Source organism: Oncorhynchus kisutch, linkage group LG26, assembly GCF_002021735.2.
Source record: "Oncorhynchus kisutch isolate 150728-3 linkage group LG26, Okis_V2, whole genome shotgun sequence".
Classification (NCBI taxonomy): domain Eukaryota; kingdom Metazoa; phylum Chordata; class Actinopteri; order Salmoniformes; family Salmonidae; genus Oncorhynchus; species Oncorhynchus kisutch.
The window spans coordinates 17,101,648-17,125,078 of NC_034199.2; the positions used below are offsets into that span (position 1 = coordinate 17,101,648).

Genomic DNA, 23,431 nt, shown 5'->3' on the forward strand with positions numbered 1-23,431 from the left:
TTATTTTTTTGTGTGTGTACCATGACATTAGGTTCTATGCCCATTTGACATGGAAAATAAATGCAGTACATAATTGAGTGGAGTTCATTTTTGTATTTCTTTATTTTCATAAAAACAGTTAACAGGCTTGTTGAGAGAGAGATGTCAGAGGGGATCCCAGTCAGACAGGATGTTGGATTGGTGTCCTCCTGGTGATTGATCAGTAGCCATTTCTATCATTTGTTGGTACTTTATACACAGGAAACGCTGTATAATGAGACTGAATGATCAAAGTCATCCACTTCACATCAGTCATCTTCCTGCAGACCGCTTTAGCGTCTGTTCTACAATATTTCTGAGACCACTTTGTTCACAAAACAAGATGTTGTCAATCAAGACTCACAGTGGCTTAAACTTTGGCTGAACCGTATTCCATTCATGGTCAGATTGCCATTTTCAATTATATGGTGATGATTAATATTCATAATACTGTGATGCATTAAGTAACATCTGAAATAAATTCACAAGGAGGCCCTTGACACTCATAGAAAAAAATGGGGTACACTATTAGGTTACAAAATACTATAGAGGATTCGCATACTTGGAAACACCTAGGACTACGATGACATACAATGGATTAATTGGTTCTCTGTTAGAAAAAAGAAAAGGAAACAGGCAAACACTGCCTACGATAGTTGTCAGTACATATGACTACACATCACCTGTATCACTGCAGAAACAGTTTTCTCCTTCATGCAATAATGAATTAACATCAATATTCCTGTCTTCTCTACCTAAAAGAAAAAGATTACATCAGTAATTGTCAGTATTTTCACAATTGCATGTCAAAAACAATGCTGAAATGCAATTCAAGAGGTTTTGAAACATTTTTTTCTTCTTTTTTAAGTGGTTATATATTCAAAAAAAACTAAATAAGATTGAAACATCACCAAAAGATTCCTGACTTGTAACATCTTTACATTGTACACATATAAGCACAGATTTTGTTTGTAGATCCACATCCTAAGACTGAGTTAGCCTGGATGTAGAAGGGATAACATTCACACATTTTACTTGCACTGTCTTAAGTTGTAAGGTTTGCCATGGTAACAAAGCACATCACATTATAACAAATGTTTCATTACAGACAGTTATTTTCTCAACCAAGTATAATGGAAGCATCCTATATCTTGTAGTTATAGGGATGAACATTTAACAATCGCAAATGGGAATTTCAAGTCACCTGGGAATTTGGAATGAACTGTGGGAGATCATACACTATACAATAGGAAGCATTTATTCATCCCAACAATACTTTGAATATACAAGCCCCTCTGTCCAACAGGGTAGTATACCATCCTCATGCTCTATTGTCAAATGTGACATTTATTTTTCATCTCACAAAGACATTAACCATGACATTTTAAATAGCTGCATTTAAAAAAAAATGATACTAATTATTACCCATGCTATCACACTTTGGAGATGTATTAAGATGAGATATTTTGGTCAGTCTAACAGTAGAATTGTTATTGGCACCATTCACTTGCCAGAGTTTAAAAATTAAAGTCTAAGAGAAAAAACAACCTTTGCATGTATTTTAGTGTAAGGGATTCCACCCTTCAAAAAGGACTAAAACTAAAATCTGAAACCACTACGGTTTCGCTTACAGTCACATGGGCACGTGGTTAAGTAAAATACATGCGTATGTAGCTAAAGTAACTACGTAGGCCCACTATTGTACACCTGAGGGATATTAGTATTTTGCATCATTATTTATGTATGTGACGAATGTAACTAGAATTAGCATTAAACAAAATGTCAGCCCTAAAATAGGAAAACTACTATCAAGAGACAATTAATCTAAACCTAACATAGTTTTAATGGGCAGAGGGGTAACATAAATTGTCAATGAAGCCAACCAATGCATGTTCTGTTCTACAATGGGATGTTGTTGTGCCTTCATATTTCTCTTCCTTATATTCTCTCCATTCAAAGCCAGCAATTAAAAACAACACGTTGCACTACTAGAACTGATGTTGTAAGGCGTTTCATGTTGTGCTATGAAGTGTTATCAAAACTGCATCTTTGATTTAAAAATAAAAAATAAATGGATTCTCTTCTCGCTGACACGAACTTCCTGCTCTCCCTTATTTATAAATGGCTAACAGTCAGGCCAGAATCATAACAGAACACTCTAAAACAAGTTTCACTATTTCTTTACGTTCTTGTGTTAGAATAGTGCAATGTTTCAAGCTTCACCAGGGAAGACTGATTAGGAAGAAAGCAAAAAAAAGAACAGATCAAAAGAATTGTTCAAAACTGCATATTTTTCTTATTCGACAATTAAAAAAAATAAAAACAAAAAATATATTCACATACAAAACACAAAACAGAGGTTCCGACACGTCTTGGTTAGTTGCAGAAAGCGACATTGATGCTTTAGTTTGTTAGGAGCTGTATTACTGCGCTGCGTGAGGGCAGCTGGCAGGTTACAGGAGCTCTGTGTGTGTGTGTGTGTGTGTGTGTGTGTGTGTGTGTGTGTGTGTGTGTGTGTGTGTGGGGTCATAGAGGTGGACGAGGGCGTAATCCTTATGTGTAGGAATTGAGACATTCCTTTGAGCGAGACGTGATGTCGTGCAGCTCACGCTCTTCCTTCATTTTGATGTCTTGGTAGGCATGCATGTGACTGGCGTCCTTTAGGTAGGCCCAGTTTGCTGAGAGAATCATGAGGAAGTGGATCTGGAAGAGAAGGGTGAGGGTGGATGGCCGGTGAGCATGTCAAGATGCAAAGCAGGCTACAGGAGTCAGAGCTACGTCACACACACATATAACACAACGTTAAGCAGACAACAGAGAAACCTGCACAGTAATGTTATATCATTGTTATCAACACAACTAACATTACTACTATGAACAAACCATACTACAGAAGAGACATTTTAAAGGGGAGAGGAAGTGGAGTGGGGGTTTTGAGTGCAAGCTTGATGAGGATGGTGGTTAGTGAAGGTCAGAGGTTAGTGGGAAATTAGATTGAGACGTGAGATGGAGTCAACCTTATCAACCTGTGTTCTGTCACTGGTACCGTTAGTTAGTGTCTGTCTTTCATTTGACAATAATATAGACCAATAGGTATATTTTGTACACAAAGATTGTTTATTTTGTATAGAAAGAGAAAAATAATAACTACAGTCTTCAAAAATCTTAGGAAATAATTAAATATTTATGAAATATGGAATATAAGTAATCATAAACAGATTAAGTAATAGAAAAAAACTACAAGTAAGCATGCAGGCTCAGTGTTAAAAAAAACAACAGCGGCTCTTTAAACAACTGATTGGCCATTTCTGGATGAGTCAAAGAAAAAATAATTAAACAAAACATGAAACTATCAGCTGAAGCTAGGAAGGCATCAGATTGCATTAAAAAAAATCACATTACTCCTCTAAAATAGGAAAACTTCCTTTATAAAGATTTATGAAGCCATAAACTGAGGCTATATACCTTGAGCAAAAAAATATACCCCTGGTACTGCCCTTACTCTTCAAAATACTAGTTATATGCGCAGTTATTTTTGAAGTACTACTGTACAACACTGTTCATCTTGTCTATGTCATCTTACAGATGAAGAGTGTCTATATCGTGATACGATTTAGGAGCTAGTTTGTGACAGAAGCTTGTAATACTGACAATTCTCTGTGTAACACTTTGTGGCTTGCACCAAGAAAATACAAAAGTACACATGATCAAACCGAAAACATGAATGGGGAAAGGGCACTATGCCAAGGCTGAGTGCTATTCAATTAAGGGAGTTATTACTGATTTAATGTCCTAATAATATCTTAACATGACCTGGAGAAAAGCATAACCCTGCTAACTATACACCACCCCATTCTGAAGACAACTCTCCTCAGGTACCGTTGAACCTTCCGACAGGCCTATCCCTGGATAGGACGCATACACTCAGCTATTTACGCTTTAGGTGAATACTAATGGGGAAGATGTTTTTGTCTATGTTCTGTTGGTTTTTAGTTCATGTAGTAAGTGGCTGCTGTCTCTACTCAGTGTAGTGTCATAGACTGTGCTGTGCTGTGTCTCTGAACACCAGTTAAAACTTAGTGCAGCAGTCTTCTCGACTCTTAAACTTCAAAACGGCAAAGTTATAAGTGGTAGCCATCATGTAGATCAGCTGGTGGAAGAGAACAGAATACAGGCGGTAAGAGAACACTCCAGGAACGTGCATGGCTGCCATATTGGCAACAACTGATCTTTCTATGTTCACATTTTTTACGTGTAAAAAATAAGTATTAGTAAAATATGATTGTTTATCACTTTCAGATGTGAGTTAAGTAGAAACTTATGAAACTGTCTTTGGAAGCAATCAGAGAACAAAATGGTCTCCATGGCCTAGACAGAGAATTTTCCTCGACTGTCATACTCATTGTTTTCAAAACACCCAAGATGGGACTCTTTGGAAATGGGGTGCCCTTAGTTCAAAGCACTCTGATTTTGTCTACAAATGTTTATATCCTTACAGAGATTCTCCTTGATACTGTATAAACATTGCCACGGTAAGTCTCCACCCTGTGTCCTTTTACCTATAATAAAACCGGGGCCAGGGGCATCTACGGAGATGGTTTACAGCGAATGGGATTGGAGATGTGGGAAAGCCTATGTGTAATCTGCTTTACAGAGGTTACATAAACCATATGGGAAATGAGGAGAGGAGCACTGGATTCATGATCTACAGTCAGATACAAACCGTGCAAGGATAGACTGAGTGGGAGCATGAGAGAGAGAGAGAGAGCGAGAGAGAGAGGTGAGCTTACCAGAGCAATGACGGTGGCCCCGGCTCCAGCGCATGCTACAATGTACAGGTGGTAGGACAGGTAGAACTGAAAAAGACAAGAAAAAAAAATGATTTATGTGAATGAACACAGTACCACAGTACGGTAACTTACATTTACATTTGAGTAATTTAGCAGAAGCTCTAATCCAGAACGATTTACAGTTGGTGCATTTATCGTAAAATAGCTAGGGGAGACAACCCCATATCACAGTCATAGTAAGTACATTTGTCCTCAATAAAGTACCCGTCAGCAAGTTAAAAAAAGACAAGTGCGAGTGTGTTCAAGAAAGGAAGGGGTGTTTTTTTGTTTTTCTCATTGTGAATACAATTGGTTGCGCCTCTGTGGCCCCCAAACACTTAATATAGTTGTGAGCGCATGCATCTCAAAGTAATGACACCAAATAATAAACAGTATGTCACCTGTGAATGAATGACTCCGAATTAGAGGAGAGAAGCCTTACCTCACTAGTATTACAGATGTCTCCTAGTGTGGACCCACAAGCCTTGCCTGGTGTAGCGTTCCATGGGATGATACCTGCAGACAGTCGTTAAAGGTTCATATTTACACTGAGCAAATTCTTCACATCACGTCTTCATAAAACATGTTCCTATAATTCAGATAGTCATGCAGTAAATGAATCAGAGTTCAATTGTTAATGGCCCACAGTCACATATCACATTACAATTTACAGAATGGTTGCAACTTCAAATCACCATTAAAATGTCATAATTGGAGAGTTGAGTGTATTAAAGCTGCAAAACGCGACACACTGAACATTATGATGTCTTATCGCTGCCATAAAACTCTGCCTGAGAGGAGACAGGGAGGCAATCGAGCTGTAGAAAAGATGCCACACGTGCTTTGTTATCCTATTAGTTATTTATCCCACTACCATCTTGGCTCTCAGCCACTATGGTGAAATAAGGGTCATATTCAGTAAAGCACACCGTAACAAAACGTTTAAAAGAAAAAAATACACGTTTCTTATTGGACAAGTTTAGGTAGTCCCTCCTTAATTTCAGTCTGTTTTCTTTCACATGATGCCTAATGAAGATTACCCTGACTGTGACTGAGGCATTCTCTTACCGTACTGACGGACGTCCACGCATATAGAGTCCAGGTTGGTGAAGTTGGAGACTGGTGACCTCATGGCGGCACAGGTGGACCACATGTTGTAGAAGAGGAAGACGGGCACGGCGGAGAAACCAAACACTCCCAGCCAGGCAATACCCAGGATGTAGGTCAGGAACACAAACTGAGAGGACAGACACAGACACACAGACACACAGACACACACACACACACACACACACACACACACACACACACACACACACACACACACACACACACACACACACACACACACACACACACACACACACACACACACACACACACACACACACACACACACACACACACACACACACACACACACACACACACACACACACACACACACACACAGCATCCTATTAACATTAGGCAGAAGGGAATCATAAACATAAACATTTTTCATAAACATATTTGACAAGTAGGTCTTTAAGGGAGGGACTGTTTATGTGTCCAATTGCAACAATATTTTCTCATTATGGTTTTCATCAACTTGCTTGATTGATCGCATCTACCCAGGATTAAAACATAATGTGGTTTGGTGGAAATACTTAAAAAAAATGTTTTTTCAATCTTGTTGACAAAAGGGTTTGATAGCCAGTTAAGACTCCAGTGAGTTGGTTATTTGTGTTTTGTGTAAGTTCAGCGCATGGAAACCACAGTCCAGTGGTGTTGATAGTGACGTACCATCCCACTAATACAGCGCCCACAAATGGTGGTCTTGAACTCGCTGTGCAGCTCCTTGACAGCGCTGGTGGTGTAGAAGCCCTCCGCCAGCAGGATGATCCCATAGAGGAAGAAGAAGGAGGCGATGCCATAGATGACGTACTGCATCAGCTGTATTCTGTATGGGATCAAATCACACATAAACCACCTCAGTGTCCCGTGCGTGATCAAAGACACAGAGCTGAATTAGTTTACATTAGTCTTGGGTTGGAAAACTGCAACCTATACCATTCATTCTGTGAAAATCTTGAAATCATTAACAACTTTGGCTGATGAACTGTAAACCAATGTCTTCGAGTGAGGATGACTGACTCAGTTTCCTCCCCAAAAAAGGAGAAGCAGTCCCAAACCCTTAACACAGCCTGGATAGATGACAGGTGATACATGCTTGGAGAAATAATCTGCTAAAAGACCGATCGGCCTGCTAGACATCTTCAATGAAACAGTGCACTCAGAGACTCCCCTTTCAACCTCAACACAAAACACATGCTCTGTCCTGTCCTCTCGCTCCTCGGTTTTTCTCCTTAGACTAATGGATCCAGATAAGAAGAGCTCCATATTAGGCTTTGTCTCCAGGATGAGGTTCAGACAGGGGATATAATCAGCTAAAAATAGTCGTCGTGATGAGCTCATTGAAGAAAGAACATATCTATATAAAAGTACTTGTAATTTATGGATTGGGCTTATCTATGCTTACACTAGGAGGCTCAGCTTATTTAGATAAAAGGGGTTGATGTACAAGTCAAAAGTTTGGACACACCTACTCATTCAAGAGTTTGTCTTTATTTTTAATATTTTCTACATTATAGAATAATAGTGAAGACATCAAACAAATCCAAATATATTTTAGATTCTTCAAAGTAGCCAGCCTTTGCCTTGATGACAGCTTTACACACTCTTGGCATTCTTACAACCAGCTTCACCTGGAGTGTGAACAGTCTTGAAGGAGTTCCCACATATGCTGAGCACTTGTTGGCTGCTTTTCCTTCACTCTGCGGTCCAAGTCATCCCAAACCATCTCAATTGGGTTTAGGTCGGATGATTGTGGAGGCCAGGTCATCTGATGCAGCACTCCATCGCTCTCCTTCTTGGTAAAGTAGCCCTTACACAGCCTGGAGGTGTGTTTTGGGTCATTGTTCTGTTGAAAAACAAATGATAGTCCCACTAAGCGCACACCAGATGGGATGGAGTATCACTGCAGAATGCTGTGGTAGCCATGCTGGTTAAGTGTGCCCTGAATTATAAATAAATCACTGACAGTGTCAGCAGCAAAGCACCCCCACACCATCACACATTCTCCTCCATAATTCATGGTGGGAACCACACATGCGGAGATCATCCATTCACCTACTCTGTGTCTCACAAAGACATGGCTGTTGGAAACAAAAATCTCAAATCTGGACTCATCAGACCAAAGGACAAATTTCCGCCTGTCTAATGTCCATTGCTCGTGTTTCTTGGCTCTTCTTCTTCTTATTATTGGTGTCCTTTAGTAGTGGTTTCTTTGCAGCAATTTGACCATGAAGGCCTGATTCACGCAGTCTCCTCTGAACAGCTGATGTTGAGATGTGCCTGTTTACTTGAACTCTGTGAAGAATTTAACTTATCCTCTGCAGCAGAGGTAACTCTTAGTCTTCCTTTCCTGTGCCGGTCATCATGAGAGCCAGTTTCATCATAGAGCTTGATGGTTTTCGCAACTGCACTTAAAGAAAGTTTCAAAGTTCTCAAAATTTTCTGGATTGACTGACCTTCATGTCTTAAAGTAATGATGGACTGTCGTTTCGCTTTGCTTATTTGAGCTGTCCTTGCCATAATAAGGACTTGGTCTTTTACTAAATAGGGCTATCTTCTGTATACCACCCCTACCTTGTCACAACACAACTGATTGACTCAAATGCATTAAGAAGGAAAGAAATTCCACAAATTAACTTTTAACAAGGCACACCTGTTAATTGAAAAGTGTTCCAGGTGAGTACCTCATGAAGCTGGTTGAGGGAATACCAAGAGTGTGCAAAGCTGTGATCAAGGCAGCAGGGTAGCCTAGTGGTTACAGTGTTGGACTAGTAACCAAAAGGTGGCAAGATCGAATCCCCGTGCTGACAATGTAAAAAAAAACTGTCATTCTACCCCTGAACAAGGCAGTTAACCCACTGTTGTTCTTAACTGACTTGCCTAGTCAAATAAAAAAAGGCAGAGGGTGGCTACTTTGAAGAATCTCAAATATAACACTTTTTTTGGTTACTACATGATTCCATATGTGTTGTTTCATATGTGATGTCTTCACTATTACTCTACAATGTAGAAAATAGTAAAAATAAAGAAAAACCCTTGAATGAGTAGGTGTGTCAAAACTTTTGACTGGTAGTGTAAGTGGAAAAAATGTGTTTCAAGATATCGCTGTAGACATATAGTCACTGTCCTACTGCAGATAGCATCAGGATGTATAGGTTTCGGGATGAGGTGGGTTCCAATAGTATCTAATTGCTGCTCTACTCTGACCATACAGTAGGATACTTATGGTTAGCCAGACCCTACTTCTAGATCGTGTTTCATGGTCAGGTTATGGTCGACAAATCCTAACCATACTCATGGGGTCAGTATAAAGAGGTGCGGTTACTCACACGTCGGTCAGCATGGCGTGGTCAGAGGTGATCTTGGAGAAGTGGTTCTCCAGGATGCTGATGGTGCCGGTGAGGGCCACATGGCCACAGCCACAGAACAGGGCCACGCCAGAGAAACACAGGATCGTAGCAACCAGTGACGCATACGGCACCCCACCTAAACACTTGATGCAGCACTCAAAGCAACCTACATGGAGACACAGATTGAGAGAAACAGAGTGAGAGATCAGTCATTTATTGAAATCATCATTCATCACAGACTAGTTCAAGTGAAGTTGTTTTCTTTCTGACATTCTCTTTAAATTATTTGGTGAACTTTTTGCTGTAGGCTGCAGTGTAACAGTGACACGTCCATATAAGGAGGTTGTGTTTCACTCTATAATACACAGAAGAGCTGAAGTATTGGTGCACAACGCATTTAAATCATATACATAGCCATCTTTGCAGTAATGAGTTTAGGGAGACGTTTCAAGTTCAACTCACTGAAACATTCAAATGAGCTGTTGCATAGCCAACGACAGCACAGTAGAGGTCATTTAAATATTCATTATTCATCATGAACTCAATAAGAACATGTACTGACTTTCTCAACCTCCTCCAAAGGACTCATCACCACGGAATCCTCATCTACCAATACACTACAAAACAATGAACACACACTGCCAACACACACTCCTCATCAGACATAGAGTGGAGAGTGGAGTGGTATTTTGATGACGATTTATGATGAGTGACGGTTGATCATACATTGATTATCATGCTAGAATGAGACGTTGCCACTTAGTAGGGTCATCTAGCTGTGTCTGCCTGTGCAGCCAGCGAGAGCAGCCTGTCCTGACTATTCATCGCTAGAATTAAAGTGCACTAATGGGAGGCAGACAGGTCACTACTGGGCTGTGGAAGCCAGCCAAACCCTAATGGAAATCAATGGCAATTCATAATGGCAGAATTAAGTGACCGGATGAGTTGTACAGTAGAATCCATCTCCTCTACTACATTAAGGTACACAGTGACTTTGGAAACTATTCAAACACCATGACTTTTTCCACATTTTGTGACGTTACAGCCTTATTATAAAATGCAATAAATCATTTTTTCCCCTCATCAATCTACCCCATAATGAAAAAGCAAAAACACGTTTTTAGAATTTTTTGCGTATTTATCACAAATAAAAAACGGAGCACATTTGCTCAGTACTTTGCTGAAGCACCTTTGGCAGCGGATTACAGGATCAAGTCTTCTTGGGTATGATGCTACAAGCTTGGCACACCTACATTTGGCCAGTTTCTCCTATTCTTCTCTGCAGATCCTCTCAAGCTTTGTCAGGTTGGATGGGGAGCATTGCAGCACAGCTATTTTCAGGTCTCTCCAGAGATGTTCGACCAGGTTCAAGTCCGGGATCTCGCTGGGCCACTCAAGAACATTCAGAGACTTATCCCCAAAGCCACTCCTGCGTTGTCTTGGCTGTGTGCTTAGGGTCGTTGTCCTGTTGGAAGGTGAACCTTCGTCCCAGTCTGAAGTCCTGAGTGCTCTGGAGCAGGTTTTCATCAAGGATCTCTCTGTACATTGCTCCGTTCATCTGTCCCTCGATCCTGACTAGTCTCCCAGGTCCTGCCGCTGAAAAACATCCCCACAGCATGATACTGCCACCACCATGCTTCACCATAGGGATGGTACCAAATCAAATCAAATCAAATTTTATTTGTCACATACACATGGTTAGCAGATGTTAATGCGAGTGTAGTGAAATGCTTGTGCTTCTAGTTCCGACAATGCAGTAATAACCAACGAGTAATCTAACAATTTGACAACAGCTACCTTATACACACAAGTGTAAAGGGATGAAGAATATGTACATAAAGATATATGAATGAGTGATGGTACAGAACGGCATAGGCAAGATGCAGTAGATGGTATTGAGTACAGTATATACATATGAGATGAGTAATGTAGGGTATGTAAACATTATATTAAGTGGCATTGTTTAAAGTGGCTAGTGATACATTTTTTACATGTGTGGCAGCAGCCACTCAATGTTAGTTGCAGCTGTTTAACAGTCTGATGGCCTTGAGATAGAAGCTGTTTTTCAGTCTCTCGGTCCCTGCTTTGATGTACCTGTACTGACCTCGCCTTCTGGATGATAGCGGGGTGAACAGGCAGTGGCTCGGGTGGTTGTTGTCCTTGATGATATTTATGGTCTTCCTGTGACATCGGGTGGTGAAGGTGGCCTGGAGGGCAGGTAGTTTGCCCCCGGTTATGGGGCAGACCGCATCACACTGGACCAATTCAGTTGTGTACGTGATGTGTACACCGAGGAACTTAAAACTTTCTACCCTCTCCACTACTGTCCCGTCGATGTGGATAGGGGGGTGCTCCCTCTGCTGTTTCCTGAAGTCCACAATAATCTCCTTGGTTTTGTTGACATTGAGTGTGAGGTTATTTTCCTGACACCACACTCCGAGGGCCCTCACTTCTTCCCTGTAGGCTGTCTCGTCGTTGGTAATCAAGCCTACCACTGGAGTGTCGTCTCATGATTGAGTTGGAGGCGTGCATGCCAACGCATGCACGCCCTTGTGGGGCCCCAGTGTTGAGGATCAGCGGGGTGGAGATGTTGTTACCTACCCTCACCACCTGAGGGGCGGCCCGTCAGGAAGTCCAGTACCCAGTTGCACAGGGCGAGTTCGAGGCCCAGGGTCTCGAGCTTGATGACGAGTTTGGAGGGTACTATGTTGTTAAACGCTGAGCTGTAGTCGATGAACAGCATTCTCACATAGGTATTCCTCTTGTCCAGATAGGGTAGGGCAGTGTGCAGTGGGGTTGCGATTGCGTCGTCTGTGGACCTATTGGGGCTGTAAGCAAATTGGAGTGGGTCTAGGGTGTCAGGTAGGGTGGAGGTGATACGGTCCTTGACTAGTCTCTCAAAGCACTTCATGATGATGGAAGTGAGTGCTACGGGGCGGTAGTCGTTTAGCTCAGTTACCTTAGCTTTCTTGGGAACAGGAACAATGGTGGCCCTCTTGAAGCATATGGGAACAGCAGACTGGGATGAGGATTGATTGAATATGTCCGTAATATGACCAGCCAGCTGGTCTGCGCATGCTCTAAGGACGCAGCTGGGGATGCCGTCTGGTGCCGTCTGGTCACCTCCCTGACCAAGACCCTTCTCCCCCAATTGCTCAGTTTGGCCGGGCGGACAGCTCTAGGAAGAGTCTTGGTGGTTCCAAACTTTTTCCAATTAAGAATGATGGAGGCCACTGTGTTCTTGGGGACCTTCAATGCTGCAGACATTTTTTGGTACCCTTCCCCAGATTTGTGCCTCGACACAATCCTGTCTCGGAGCTCTACGGACAATTCCTTTGTCCTCATGGCTTAGTTCTTGCTCTGACATGCACTGTCAACTGTAGGACCTTATATAGACAGCTGTGTGCCTTTCCAAATCATGCCCAATCACTTGACTTGACCTCAAGGGTAATCAATGGAAACAGGATGCACCTGAGCTCAATTTCGAGTCTCATAGCAAAGGGTCTGAATACTTATATAAATAAGGTATTTATGTTTTTATTGTTAATACATTTGCTAAAATGTCTAAAAACCTGTTTGCACTTTGCCATTATGGGGTATTGTGTGTAAATTGCTGAGTTTTCTATTTTTTATATATCCATTTTGGAATAAGCCTGTAACAAAACAAGATGTGGAAAAAGTGATGGTTTCTGAATACTTTCCGCAGGCACTGTAGCCTATTTGGTACAGACGCAGTGCCTCTTAGCCAGACAGTATGTAAACAGACCACAATGTGTTGCCAATAAAATCCACATGTTTGTCTCGAAGGATGTTGTATTTCAAACAGCAGGCTGTAGATTTATAGCATGGCCTGGTCCTGGTTGGAGAGTGAGCTGCATATGTGAAGGCCTTACTAATGTGTGTTCCATAAAACTGTATATAGATTCATAGATTCGATTCATAGATTCACATTGATTTGTTCAAGTGTGGAAGACAACTGTTTCCTCCATTGGATATGGCCTGAACGGAGGCTGACTTACTGTCAGTGGACATGGCATTCAATAAATGCCCAACCATGTTTCAGCAGAACATAAAAAGCCCATTGTTGCATGTTCTAGAGACGACTCCAATGCAGAAGTCTGAGATACGAGAGACGAGGCAGAATATGCCGATCGAAATCCAAACCTCTTCCATGAGGTGGGAATCCTGAAAGTGTGTTTGTGTTTGTCCTCGTTCTCTGGCAACAAAGGAAATGAGACAGATATATTAAAGCCAGAACAGAGCCACTCAATAGTTGTGTGTTAACAGAAAGTTCATCCCGTAGCCTTTTGTGTCACACAGAGGGATAAAAACATTTTTGTCCCAGGGGTTGGTGAATAACAGTTGCCATGGCAGTGCATTAACCACAACCCAGTGAGCGTGCTCGAGGCGAGGCGGAGCACATTTCCCACATAGACACACATGGCAGGCAGGACCAGCAGGATATAGAGCTCAGCCACAGTGTTGGTCATCTATCATCCATTGCTGTCAGGTAGGCCTATGTCTGATCTTGGGGGAAATAAGTTGGCTTTCACTCCAAGTCATGGAGGTCATGTGTCATGAAAACCAACCAACCAACCAACCAATTAACACAATCAACCAGTGAATCCAATCCCGCTCATAAAGTGACGAATATCACTGCTGATGGGGAGCATGACAAAGACTGAGCTGCATAACAAAATCATTATTGTGTCAAATAGACAGTTGAGTGACAGGAGCAATAGCAACATTCCAACTAATCCATTGTGAAATCACTGGAGATCAATCAATAGTGGCACTACTTGGTTGAAATGCGGACATGATGGCTTTAATAAGTGTCTGTGTGCTGTAAAGTTGAGCCTCTGTCCATATCATATCACTCATTAGGCTAACACCAGAATGGCTAACACCAGAGAGCACATCAAATCAAATCAAATTGTATTTGCCACATGCTCCTACTCACTCATGATATCATATTCCACTTTACATATACTGTACATATCATGCCCTGATATTATTAGATCGAACCATGAAGGGAAACATTTGTCACCAGACCATCACAATTTTCAACACATGACTGAACCAAGGGAAACCTATAGCATCCATTCACCTTTGCCCCTATGCTGCCAAGTAGCAGTCAGGCACTCTGTCTATCAGCTTTGCCCCAGTGGCCTACATCCCCTGTTGCCTGTCCTGTACTGTGAGAGAGAAGGTCAAGCTGCAATATCAACATTTAACTAGGTCCATAGAGAGAGAGAGAGAGAGAGAGAGAGAGAGAGAGAGAGAGAGAGAGAGAGAGAGCAGCACGATTTGAGACCTGTTGACACAAGAAAAGGGCAACTAGTGAAGAAATAACAATTGTAAATATAACCTATATTTGTTTATTTATTTTCCCTTTTGTACTCATGGACCAGGCAAGGAGGGCATTAATCAGAGAGGCAACAAGGAGACCAAAGATAACCCTGCAAAGCTCTACACCAGAAATTGGAGTATCTGTCCATAGGACCACTTTAAGCCGTACACTCCACAGAGCTGGGCTTTACGGAAGAGGGGCCAGAAAAAAAGCCATTGCTGAAAGATAAAAATAAGCAAACACGTTTGGTGTTCACCAAAAGGCATGCGGGAGACTCCCCAAACATAGGGAAGAAGGTACTCTGGTCAGATGAGACAAAAATGTAGCTTTTTGGCCTTCAAGGAAAACGCTATGTCTGGCACAAACCCAACACCTCTCATCACCACGAGAACACCATCCCCACAGTGAAGCATGGTGGTGGCAGCATCATGCTGTGGGGATGTTTTTCATCAGCAGGGGCTGAGAAACTGGTCAGAATTGAAGGAATGATGGATTGCGCTAAACACAGGGAAAATCTTGAGGGAAACCTGTTTGTCTTCCAGAGATTTGAGACTGAGGAGGGGGATTCACCTTCCAGCAGCATAATGACCCTAAGCATACTGCTAAAGCAACACTTGAGTGGTTTAAGGGGAAACATTTAAATGTCTTGGAATGGCCTAGTCAAAGCCCAAACCTCAATCCAATTGAGAATCTGTGGTATGACTTAAATATTACTGTACACCAGCGGAACCCATCCAACCTGAAGGAGCTGGAGCAGTTTTGCCTTGAAGAATGGGCAAAAATCCCAGTGGCTAGATGTGCCAAGCTTATAGAGACTTATCCCAAGAGACTTGCAGCTGTAATTACTGCAGAAGGTGGGTTGACATAGTATTGACTTTGGGGGGTGAATAGTTATGAACACTCATGTTAGATTTTTTTTGGTCTTATTTCTTGTTTAATTTCACAATCAAACATATTTCTCATCTTCAAAGTGGTAGGTATGTTGTGTAAATCAAATGATACAAACCCCCAAAAAATCCATTTTAGTTCCAGGTTGTATGGAAACAAAATAGGAAAAATGTAAACATATGTTTCCCTTGCCAATAAAGCCCCTTGAATTGAAATTGAATTTAATTGAGAGAGCGAGACAAAGAGAGAGAAAGAGGGGCGGGCGGGGGCTGGGAGGGCGGGGGGGGGGGGGGGGCCTTGGTGATTAAAGGCCACAAATCCAATCAATTTACCATCCATTTGATAAGAGGTCCTTTAACAACAATGGCCTGACCTGGCCTGCTTTCAATTCCCAGAACACAATAGTTAAACTGGAAAGGTATTGTACTGTACTCTACCGTACTACAGTATGCTGTCATCTGACCTCTCTGTCCCCTCAACACTGACTGTGATGCTATTACACCTTGGAGTGCTGTTAAACACCACTCCTCACACACACAACGCTCCTTTTCTCTCCATGGAGAAGCTTTGTGCCTCTCTCCTAAGGTGTTGTGTTTAATTACTCTATAAATCGGAGGTGGTGTTTTCTCAGCTGGAGTAACATTCGCAATGCTGTTGGCTGGATTGTGTGTTACGTCTAACCCTAACCCTGAAACAACACTGGCACCAAGACAGGCCCACTGACATGGTTTAGCGTTTAACCACCACAATAATACCACTCTATTTACATAGAACCACTATAAAGGACTTATTCTTCGGTGCATGAGTCGGAGGAAATTGAAAAAACATAATCTATCGCCTACGCAGATCCTCAATGGGTCCTTCACAAAGGACCATAGAGAGGGCTGTCTGGATTGACCATCATGCATCATGTTTGCATTATGTGGTATTAATCTCTTCTTATCTCTTCTCGTCTCTGCAGAGACTCATTCAGTGCAGAGGAGTAATAATATCCGGCACTGATTATGGATGTGAGATAGGAGGTTCCCTATGGGTAAGTCGTTTAGCACCGTGATGGGCAGTAAAGCACAGTCTCTCTCACACACATACATAGTGTGGTAGTCTTTCCGTGTCAGTGTAGATAGCACACTATAGGATGAGAGCAGTGTTAGCCCTGTAGCTATTCCTGTCCAAATATCCGACTGTGAGAAACACTGTAGCGTCAGAACAATAACTGAAGTCTCCAGGGCAACTAGACAATATTCAGTCCCTGTTTTTGCCATCGCAGTCTAGGGCTCTATTCAATCTGGGCTCTATTCAATCTGTATTACTGGAGCGTTACAGAAAGCGCGGTAAAATGTATAGGGTCATTTCCTATTGAGCTGACATGGGCAGCGTTTAGCGGAAGTTAAGTCTCCACTACCGTGGGAACATTGCCTTTAAATTTCAATTGCGCTGTGACACAGAATTTCCGCGATAAGGGATTGAACGGAGCCCTTAGGCTTATTTGCTCTCCCATTCACCACTTGCAAATTACAACTTTATCAAAGATGATATTGAAAACAATGTGTTCACCAGAGAGCTTCTGTACAGGAGTGAGAGTAAATGGGCATGCGGTTGTGAGAGGAGTGATGTACAGTGTAAGAACATGTTGGCCATCGAACAGGTAGTGGCCTGGCACCAGGGACTAGATCAGAAACAACACACAAGCCCTTCATGCTGGCTAAACCTGAGACACAAGTCAGATCAGAGGATTCTCTATAAACCTCTTCTCTATAAACCTCTTCTCTATAAACCTCTTCTCTCTAAACCTCTTCTCTATAAACCTCTTCTCTATAAACCTCTTCTCTATAAACCTCTTCTCTCTAAACCTCTTCTCTATAAACCTCTTCTCTATAAACCTCTTCTCTATAAACCTCTTCTCTATAAACCTCTTCTCTATAAACCTCTTCTCTATAAACCTCTTCTCTATAAACCTCTTCTCTCTAAACCTCTTCTCTATAAACCTCTTCTCTATAAACCTCTTCTCTATAAACCTCTTCTCTATAAACCTCTTCTCTAAAAACCTCTTCTCTATAAATCCAGGCCTTTATGGTACACCAAATATGACAGGATATTACAGGCCTTCATTTCTGTAGTAAAGTCTTCCTCAGGGAGAGAGAAGGGGATTTGTTGACTCTCTCTCTCTCTCTGGGTGAACACACACACGTAATCACACACAAGATGGAGCCCCCTGGCATATTCCGAATAGAAAACTGTTCCAAAGGAAAATCTAATTGGCCCTCTTCTCTTTGATGACTTTCACATGCTCATAAAGCCTGATTGATATCCCGGTTAAACCACTCCCGTAAACTCTCCCTCGACTCATCCCCTCCCTCCCTGATTGAAAAGACACAGAGGGGGTGAGGGAGGGAGCGACAGAGACAGAAAGACTAAGCAAGAGTGAGAGAGACTGAGAAAGAGAGTGAGAACGAGGCAGAAACAGAGAGAGAGAGAGAGAGCGAAGGGAGAGAGAGAAAGACAGAACGGGCAAGGGAGAGAGAGGGAGGCAGAAAGAGGGACAGAGGCTGAGGTTAAGTCGGCGAGAGAGCGAGAGACAGAGACGGAGAGAAGTATTCTGAGAGACAGACAAATAGAGAGACCAGGAGGGACGTGAAAAGTGAGAACAGAACAACTGTGACCATCTGCAGTCACACACACCATGCCAAACTGTTGAGTCTCTCATTACTCTGGTCATGCTATAGAGACTGAGTCAGGAACACAAAGAGAGATTGAGCCAGAGAGACAGAGAGAGAGACTGCCGTATGGACGGCAGTCAAAAGAGCCCTGACACAAAGAGCCAGTGTGTGTAGCCCCAGACTATTCGTCAAGCTGCAGTCTCAATGGAGAAGGCTCATTCAGAGCAGCTCTGGTCCAGGGCCCTGCTCTTCCAGCCTCTTAGTTTGGACTGGAGCACAGGGCAGGCCAACCACAGAGCTCCATCCTGTCCGCCCAGCATGCACTGCGCTGGCCACAAAGCGCGGTGGAGGAGATGGGTGGCAGCCCACTTCACACTCCAGAAGCATCCTGTTGATCTGGGCATCTGACAAGACAAACAGGAATCATCCCCTGTGTCAGATGGCTCATTAGGAGAGACATGGAGTGAGCAGACTGTCCAGAGAGAGAGCGACAGAGAGCGAGAGAGAGAGAAAGCGAGAGAGAGAGAGAGAGAGAGAGAGAGAGAGAGAGAAGATGAGAAAAAGAGAAAAAGAAACTAGGATTAGAGATAGAGAGAGAAATAGAAGGAGAGAGACATTATGTGCGTTTGTGTGTAAAAGAGAGCGAAAGAGAGAGAAAGTGATATGGAAGGTGGGGGTGGGGGTTGACCTCCAACCCTGCTGCTGTAGCTCATCCCCATGTTTCTAGCTCCAGACCCCTCCATGGACTCCACTCCCTTCCACATCCACAGCTGGGGCTGCTTCCTCATGCCCGTCCATCCCTCGACACCAGCTGTCACGTGACCCACCACAGCCTGTCAACACCACCACACAGCCCTCACTCAGACCCTCTCAATCCCCAACAGCTGCCTGGGACCCTCTGTGGGAACCGTGGAACCGAGGCTGTCCGAATAAAGCCCATCAGAAGAATCTCTAATCTTTAGGCTGAGCAATGCAGATCATAACAGCTGTTCTCATTATTGTATGGGGATGCTATAACTGCAGACAGGTACAGTAGCTATTGCATGAGAAAAAACACTTCCATTGTACACTGAACAAAAATATAAATGCAATATGTAAAGTGTTGGTTCCATGTTTTATGAGCTTAAATAAAAGATCCCAGAAATGTTCTACAAGCACAAAAAGCTTATTTCTCTGAAATTTTGTGAACAGATTTGTGCTTTGCCAAGATAATCCATCCACCTGACAGATGTGGCATATCAAGAAACTGATTAAACAGCATGATCATTACACAGGTGCACCTTGTGATAGGGACAATAAAAGGCCACCCTAAAATGTGCAGTTTTAAGGGAGTGTGCAATTTGCTGACTGCATGAATGTCTACCAGAACTGTTGCCAGAAAATGAAATGTGAATTTCTCTACAATAAGCCGCATCCAATGTTGTTTTGGAGAATTTGGCAGTACATCAAACTGGCCTCACAACCGCAGACCATGTGTATGGCGTTGTGTGGGTGAGCGGTTTGCTGATGTCAACGTTATGAACAGAGTGCCCCATGGTGGTGGTGGGGTTATGGTATGGGCAGGCATAAGCTATGGACAACAAACACAATTGCATTTTATCAATGGCAATTTGAATGCAAAAAGATACCGTGACGAGATCCTCAGGCCCGTTGTCGTGCCTCACCTCATGTTTCAGCAATGCACGGCCCTATGTCGCAAGGATCTGTAAACAATTCCCGGAAGCTGAAAATGTCCCAGTTATTCCAAAGCCCCGCATACCCCCCAGACATGTCCCCAATTGAGCATGTTTGGGATCCTCTTGATCGACATGTACGACAGTGTTCCAGTTCCCACTAATATCCAGCAACTTTGCACAGCCATTGAAGAGGAGTTGGACAACATACCACAGCCCGTAATCAACAGGCTGATCAACTCTAAATGAGACGGTGTCGCGCTGCATGAGGCAAATCGTGGTCACGCCAGATACTGACTGGTTTTCTGATCCACACACCTACCTTTTTTTTAAAGGTATCTGTGACCAACAGATGCATATCTGTATTCCCAGTCATGTGAAATCCATAGATTAGGGCCCGATTAATTTATTTAAATTGCCTGATTTCCTTATATGAACTGTAACTCAGTAAAATATTTGAAATTGTTGCATGTTGCATTTATATTTTTGTTCAGTATATATGAAATACTAGCTTCCTGGCTCCCTATTAATACTATAGAGATTAGAGATTTTACAGTCCAGACAGTTATGCCATTTGACATGTGTTGGGTTGTTTTTCCTACTACAGTATCAAGGTAAAAGCTGCCAACCGAGAAAACAAAGGACAAAATAAAAACAGAAACACAGCATGTTGGACGTCCTCCCATTTCTCTCCTCTTAAATGAACTTCTGTTCTATATGAGGGCACACACCACAGCCCTCTAGCTAAACACATAAAGGGGACACAAAGCTACAGTGTGATTCGTCCATGGAGCCTCCTCCTCACCTTTGTTACTAAACCCAGTCAGCGTGGAGCAGCACTGAGAAAGCTAATAACAACTCTCAGGCCTAATCTGCCATCTCTCTTCATTATTAACAGATGTGACCTGGTTGCTGCTAGGACTAAGTGTCGTTGCTTGTTGTTCCACTCACTGAGGCGCGGACAAAACACCATTTATGCGACATAAGGATTTTCCTAGACACGAGGTAGATCAGCAGTTAGAAAGACAACAGGGATCATTCTCTGGGGATGAAGAGGTCTAACCTCGCTCACACATCAAAGGATCGTATTGTTTACTTGTGTCGCAGAGCAAAGAAATGTTATGCTGGCTAACGCTCGCCCATGACTGGGGTTGCCTATTCAGACTGTTAGATTGAGATTTGTGTGTGTTTGTTTGTTTGTTTGTTTGTTTGTTTGTTTGTGTGTGTGTGTGTGTGTGTGTGTGTGTGTGTGTGTGTGTGTGTGTGTGTGTGTGTGTGTGTGTGTGTGTGTGTGTGTGTGTGTGTGTGTGTGTGTGTGTGTGTTTGTGTGTGTGTGTGTGTGATATGACATCTTCAGGTATACAGTGCATTTGGAAAGTATTCAGAACCCTTCCCTTTTTCCAGATGTTGTTACGTTACAGCCTTATTCTAAAATGGATTCAATAAAACAAATGTCTCAACAATCTACACACAATACCGCATACTGACAAAGCAAAAACAGGTTTTCAGAAATGTTTGCTAATTTATTTGAAATAAAAAACAGAAATACCTTATTTATATAAGTATTCAGACCCTTTGCTATGAGACTTTGAAATTATGCTCAGGTGCATCCTGTTTCGTGATTGACGTTCACCTGTGGTAAATTGAATAGATTGGACATGATTTGGAAAGGCACACACCTGTCTATATAAGGTCCCACAGTTGACAGTGCATGGCAGAGCAAAAACCAAGCCATGAGGTTGAAGGAATTTTCTGTAGAGCTCCGAGACAGAATTGTGTCGAGACAGATCTGGGGAAGAGTACCAACAAATATTTGCAGCATTGAAGGTCCCCAAGAACACAGTGGCTTCCATCCTTCTTAAAATGGAAGAAGTTTAGAACCACCAAGACTCTTCCTAGAGCTGTCTGCCCGGCCAATATGAGCAATCGGGGGAGAAGGGCCTTGGTCAGGGAGGTGACCACTCTGACAGAGCTCCAGAGTTCCTCTATGGAGATGTGAGAATCTTCCAGAAGGACAAATATCTCTGCAGCACTCCACCAATCAGGCCATTATGGTAGAGTGGCCAGACAGAAGCCACTCCTCAGTAAAAGGCACATGACAGCCCGCTTGGTGTTTTCCAAAAGGCACCTAAAGGCACCATGAGAAACAAGATTCTCTGGTCTGATGAAACCAAGATTGAACTCTTTGGCCTGAATGCCAAGCGTCACGTCTGGAGGAAACCTGGCACCATCCCTACGGTGAAGCATGGTGGTGGCAGCAACATGCTGCGGGGATGTTTTTCATCCGCAGGGACAGGAAGATGAAAGATGAACTGAGCAAAGTACAGAGAAATCTTTGATGAAAACCTGCTCCACTTGAACCCGATCGAACAACTCTGGAGAGACCTGAAAATAGCTGTGCTGAGACCCTCCCCATCCAAACTGACAAAGCTTGAGAGGATCTGCAGAGAAGATTGGGATAAACTCCCCTAATACAGGTGTGCCAAGCTTGTAGTGTCATACCCAAGACGACTCAAGGCTGTAATCGCTTCCAAAGGTGCTTCAACAAAGTACTGAGTAAAGGGTCTGAATACTTATGGAAATGGGATATTTCAGTTTTTGCAAAAATGTCTAAAAAACAGTTTTTCTTTGTCATTATGGAGTATTGTATTGATGAGGATTTATTTTTTTATAAATGTTAGAATAAATCTGTAACGTAACAAAATGTGAAAAGGGCAAGGGGTCTGAATACTTTCCCGAAGGCATTGTGAACAAAGGTAGTGACAAACTGAGTGTGTTGGTAAATCCACTCTGGTCTTGTCAAAAGCTTTAACTCTGGAAAACAGCCAATGTTCCAAAGCAACAATCCTGCTCGATCTGTCCACCTGATCAGAGAGAAATGTGAGCTGGTACTAACAAAACATAATCATTCCAATAAATAAAGGACACTATAATGACCAATAAATCAACATCCCATCTGCCTTTGTTGTATTTGATTACTGTTCGATACAATGTGCTTTGATATGAAACGGTAGCCTTTTCTCTCGGGGGAGAACCAGAGAGAGGAGAGGATAAAGAGGAGACAAATCAATATATCCCTGTCCTGCAACTAATTCCTGAAGACGTGATTGTGTATGGGTGCGTGTGCGTGAGAATGTCTACCGTTGTGTGCATGCGTGTTTGTGTGTGCATGTGTGTGGTGTCGACAGATCAGCCAGCCCCAGAGGAGTGATTAATCTGTAGCGCTGTGTATGGGACTGATGATGTGCTTGTCTCTCTGTCTTGATCCCCACATCCCTCACACACACACCTCTCTCTCTCTCTCTCTCTCTCTCTCTCTCTCTCTCTCTCTCTCTCTCTCTCTCTCTCTCTCTCTCACTCTCTCACCAACCTCATTAACATCGACCCACCAATAACATCCAATTCTCCCAGTAGAGTAATACATGTTCACTTATGATGAGGCATGAAATAGGTCCTTCATAAGGGGACCAATAATGCCAATGACAACAGCAACATAAGATACACCATCCACCACACGTTGAGAGACAGAGACACCGACACAGAAAACCAC

At 42.6% G+C, this 23,431-nt stretch overlaps 1 protein-coding gene across 4 annotated transcripts in view; it reads right to left on the minus strand.

The window, feature by feature from the left end:
* Positions 1-78: 78 nt before the first annotated feature.
* Positions 79-23,431, minus strand: part of gpm6bb (glycoprotein M6Bb) — a 49,724-nt gene continuing 26,371 nt past the window's right edge. For 2 of the 4 annotated variants that reach the window (XM_020462188.2, XM_020462187.2), the window contains exons 2-7: positions 9,293-9,479; positions 6,633-6,789; positions 5,916-6,084; positions 5,290-5,363; positions 4,809-4,874; positions 79-2,721 (exon numbers count right to left, since the gene is read on the minus strand). In XM_020462188.2, the coding sequence (XP_020317777.1) occupies positions 2,572-2,721; positions 4,809-4,874; positions 5,290-5,363; positions 5,916-6,084; positions 6,633-6,789; positions 9,293-9,479 (803 nt within the window). In that variant the 3' untranslated portion in view covers positions 79-2,571. Of the gene's footprint in view, positions 4,169-4,808; positions 4,875-5,289; positions 5,364-5,915; positions 6,085-6,632; positions 6,790-9,292; positions 9,480-23,431 lie in introns of all 4 variants that reach the window. The other 2 variants (XM_031805419.1, XM_020462189.2) reach the window with 1 other exon arrangement.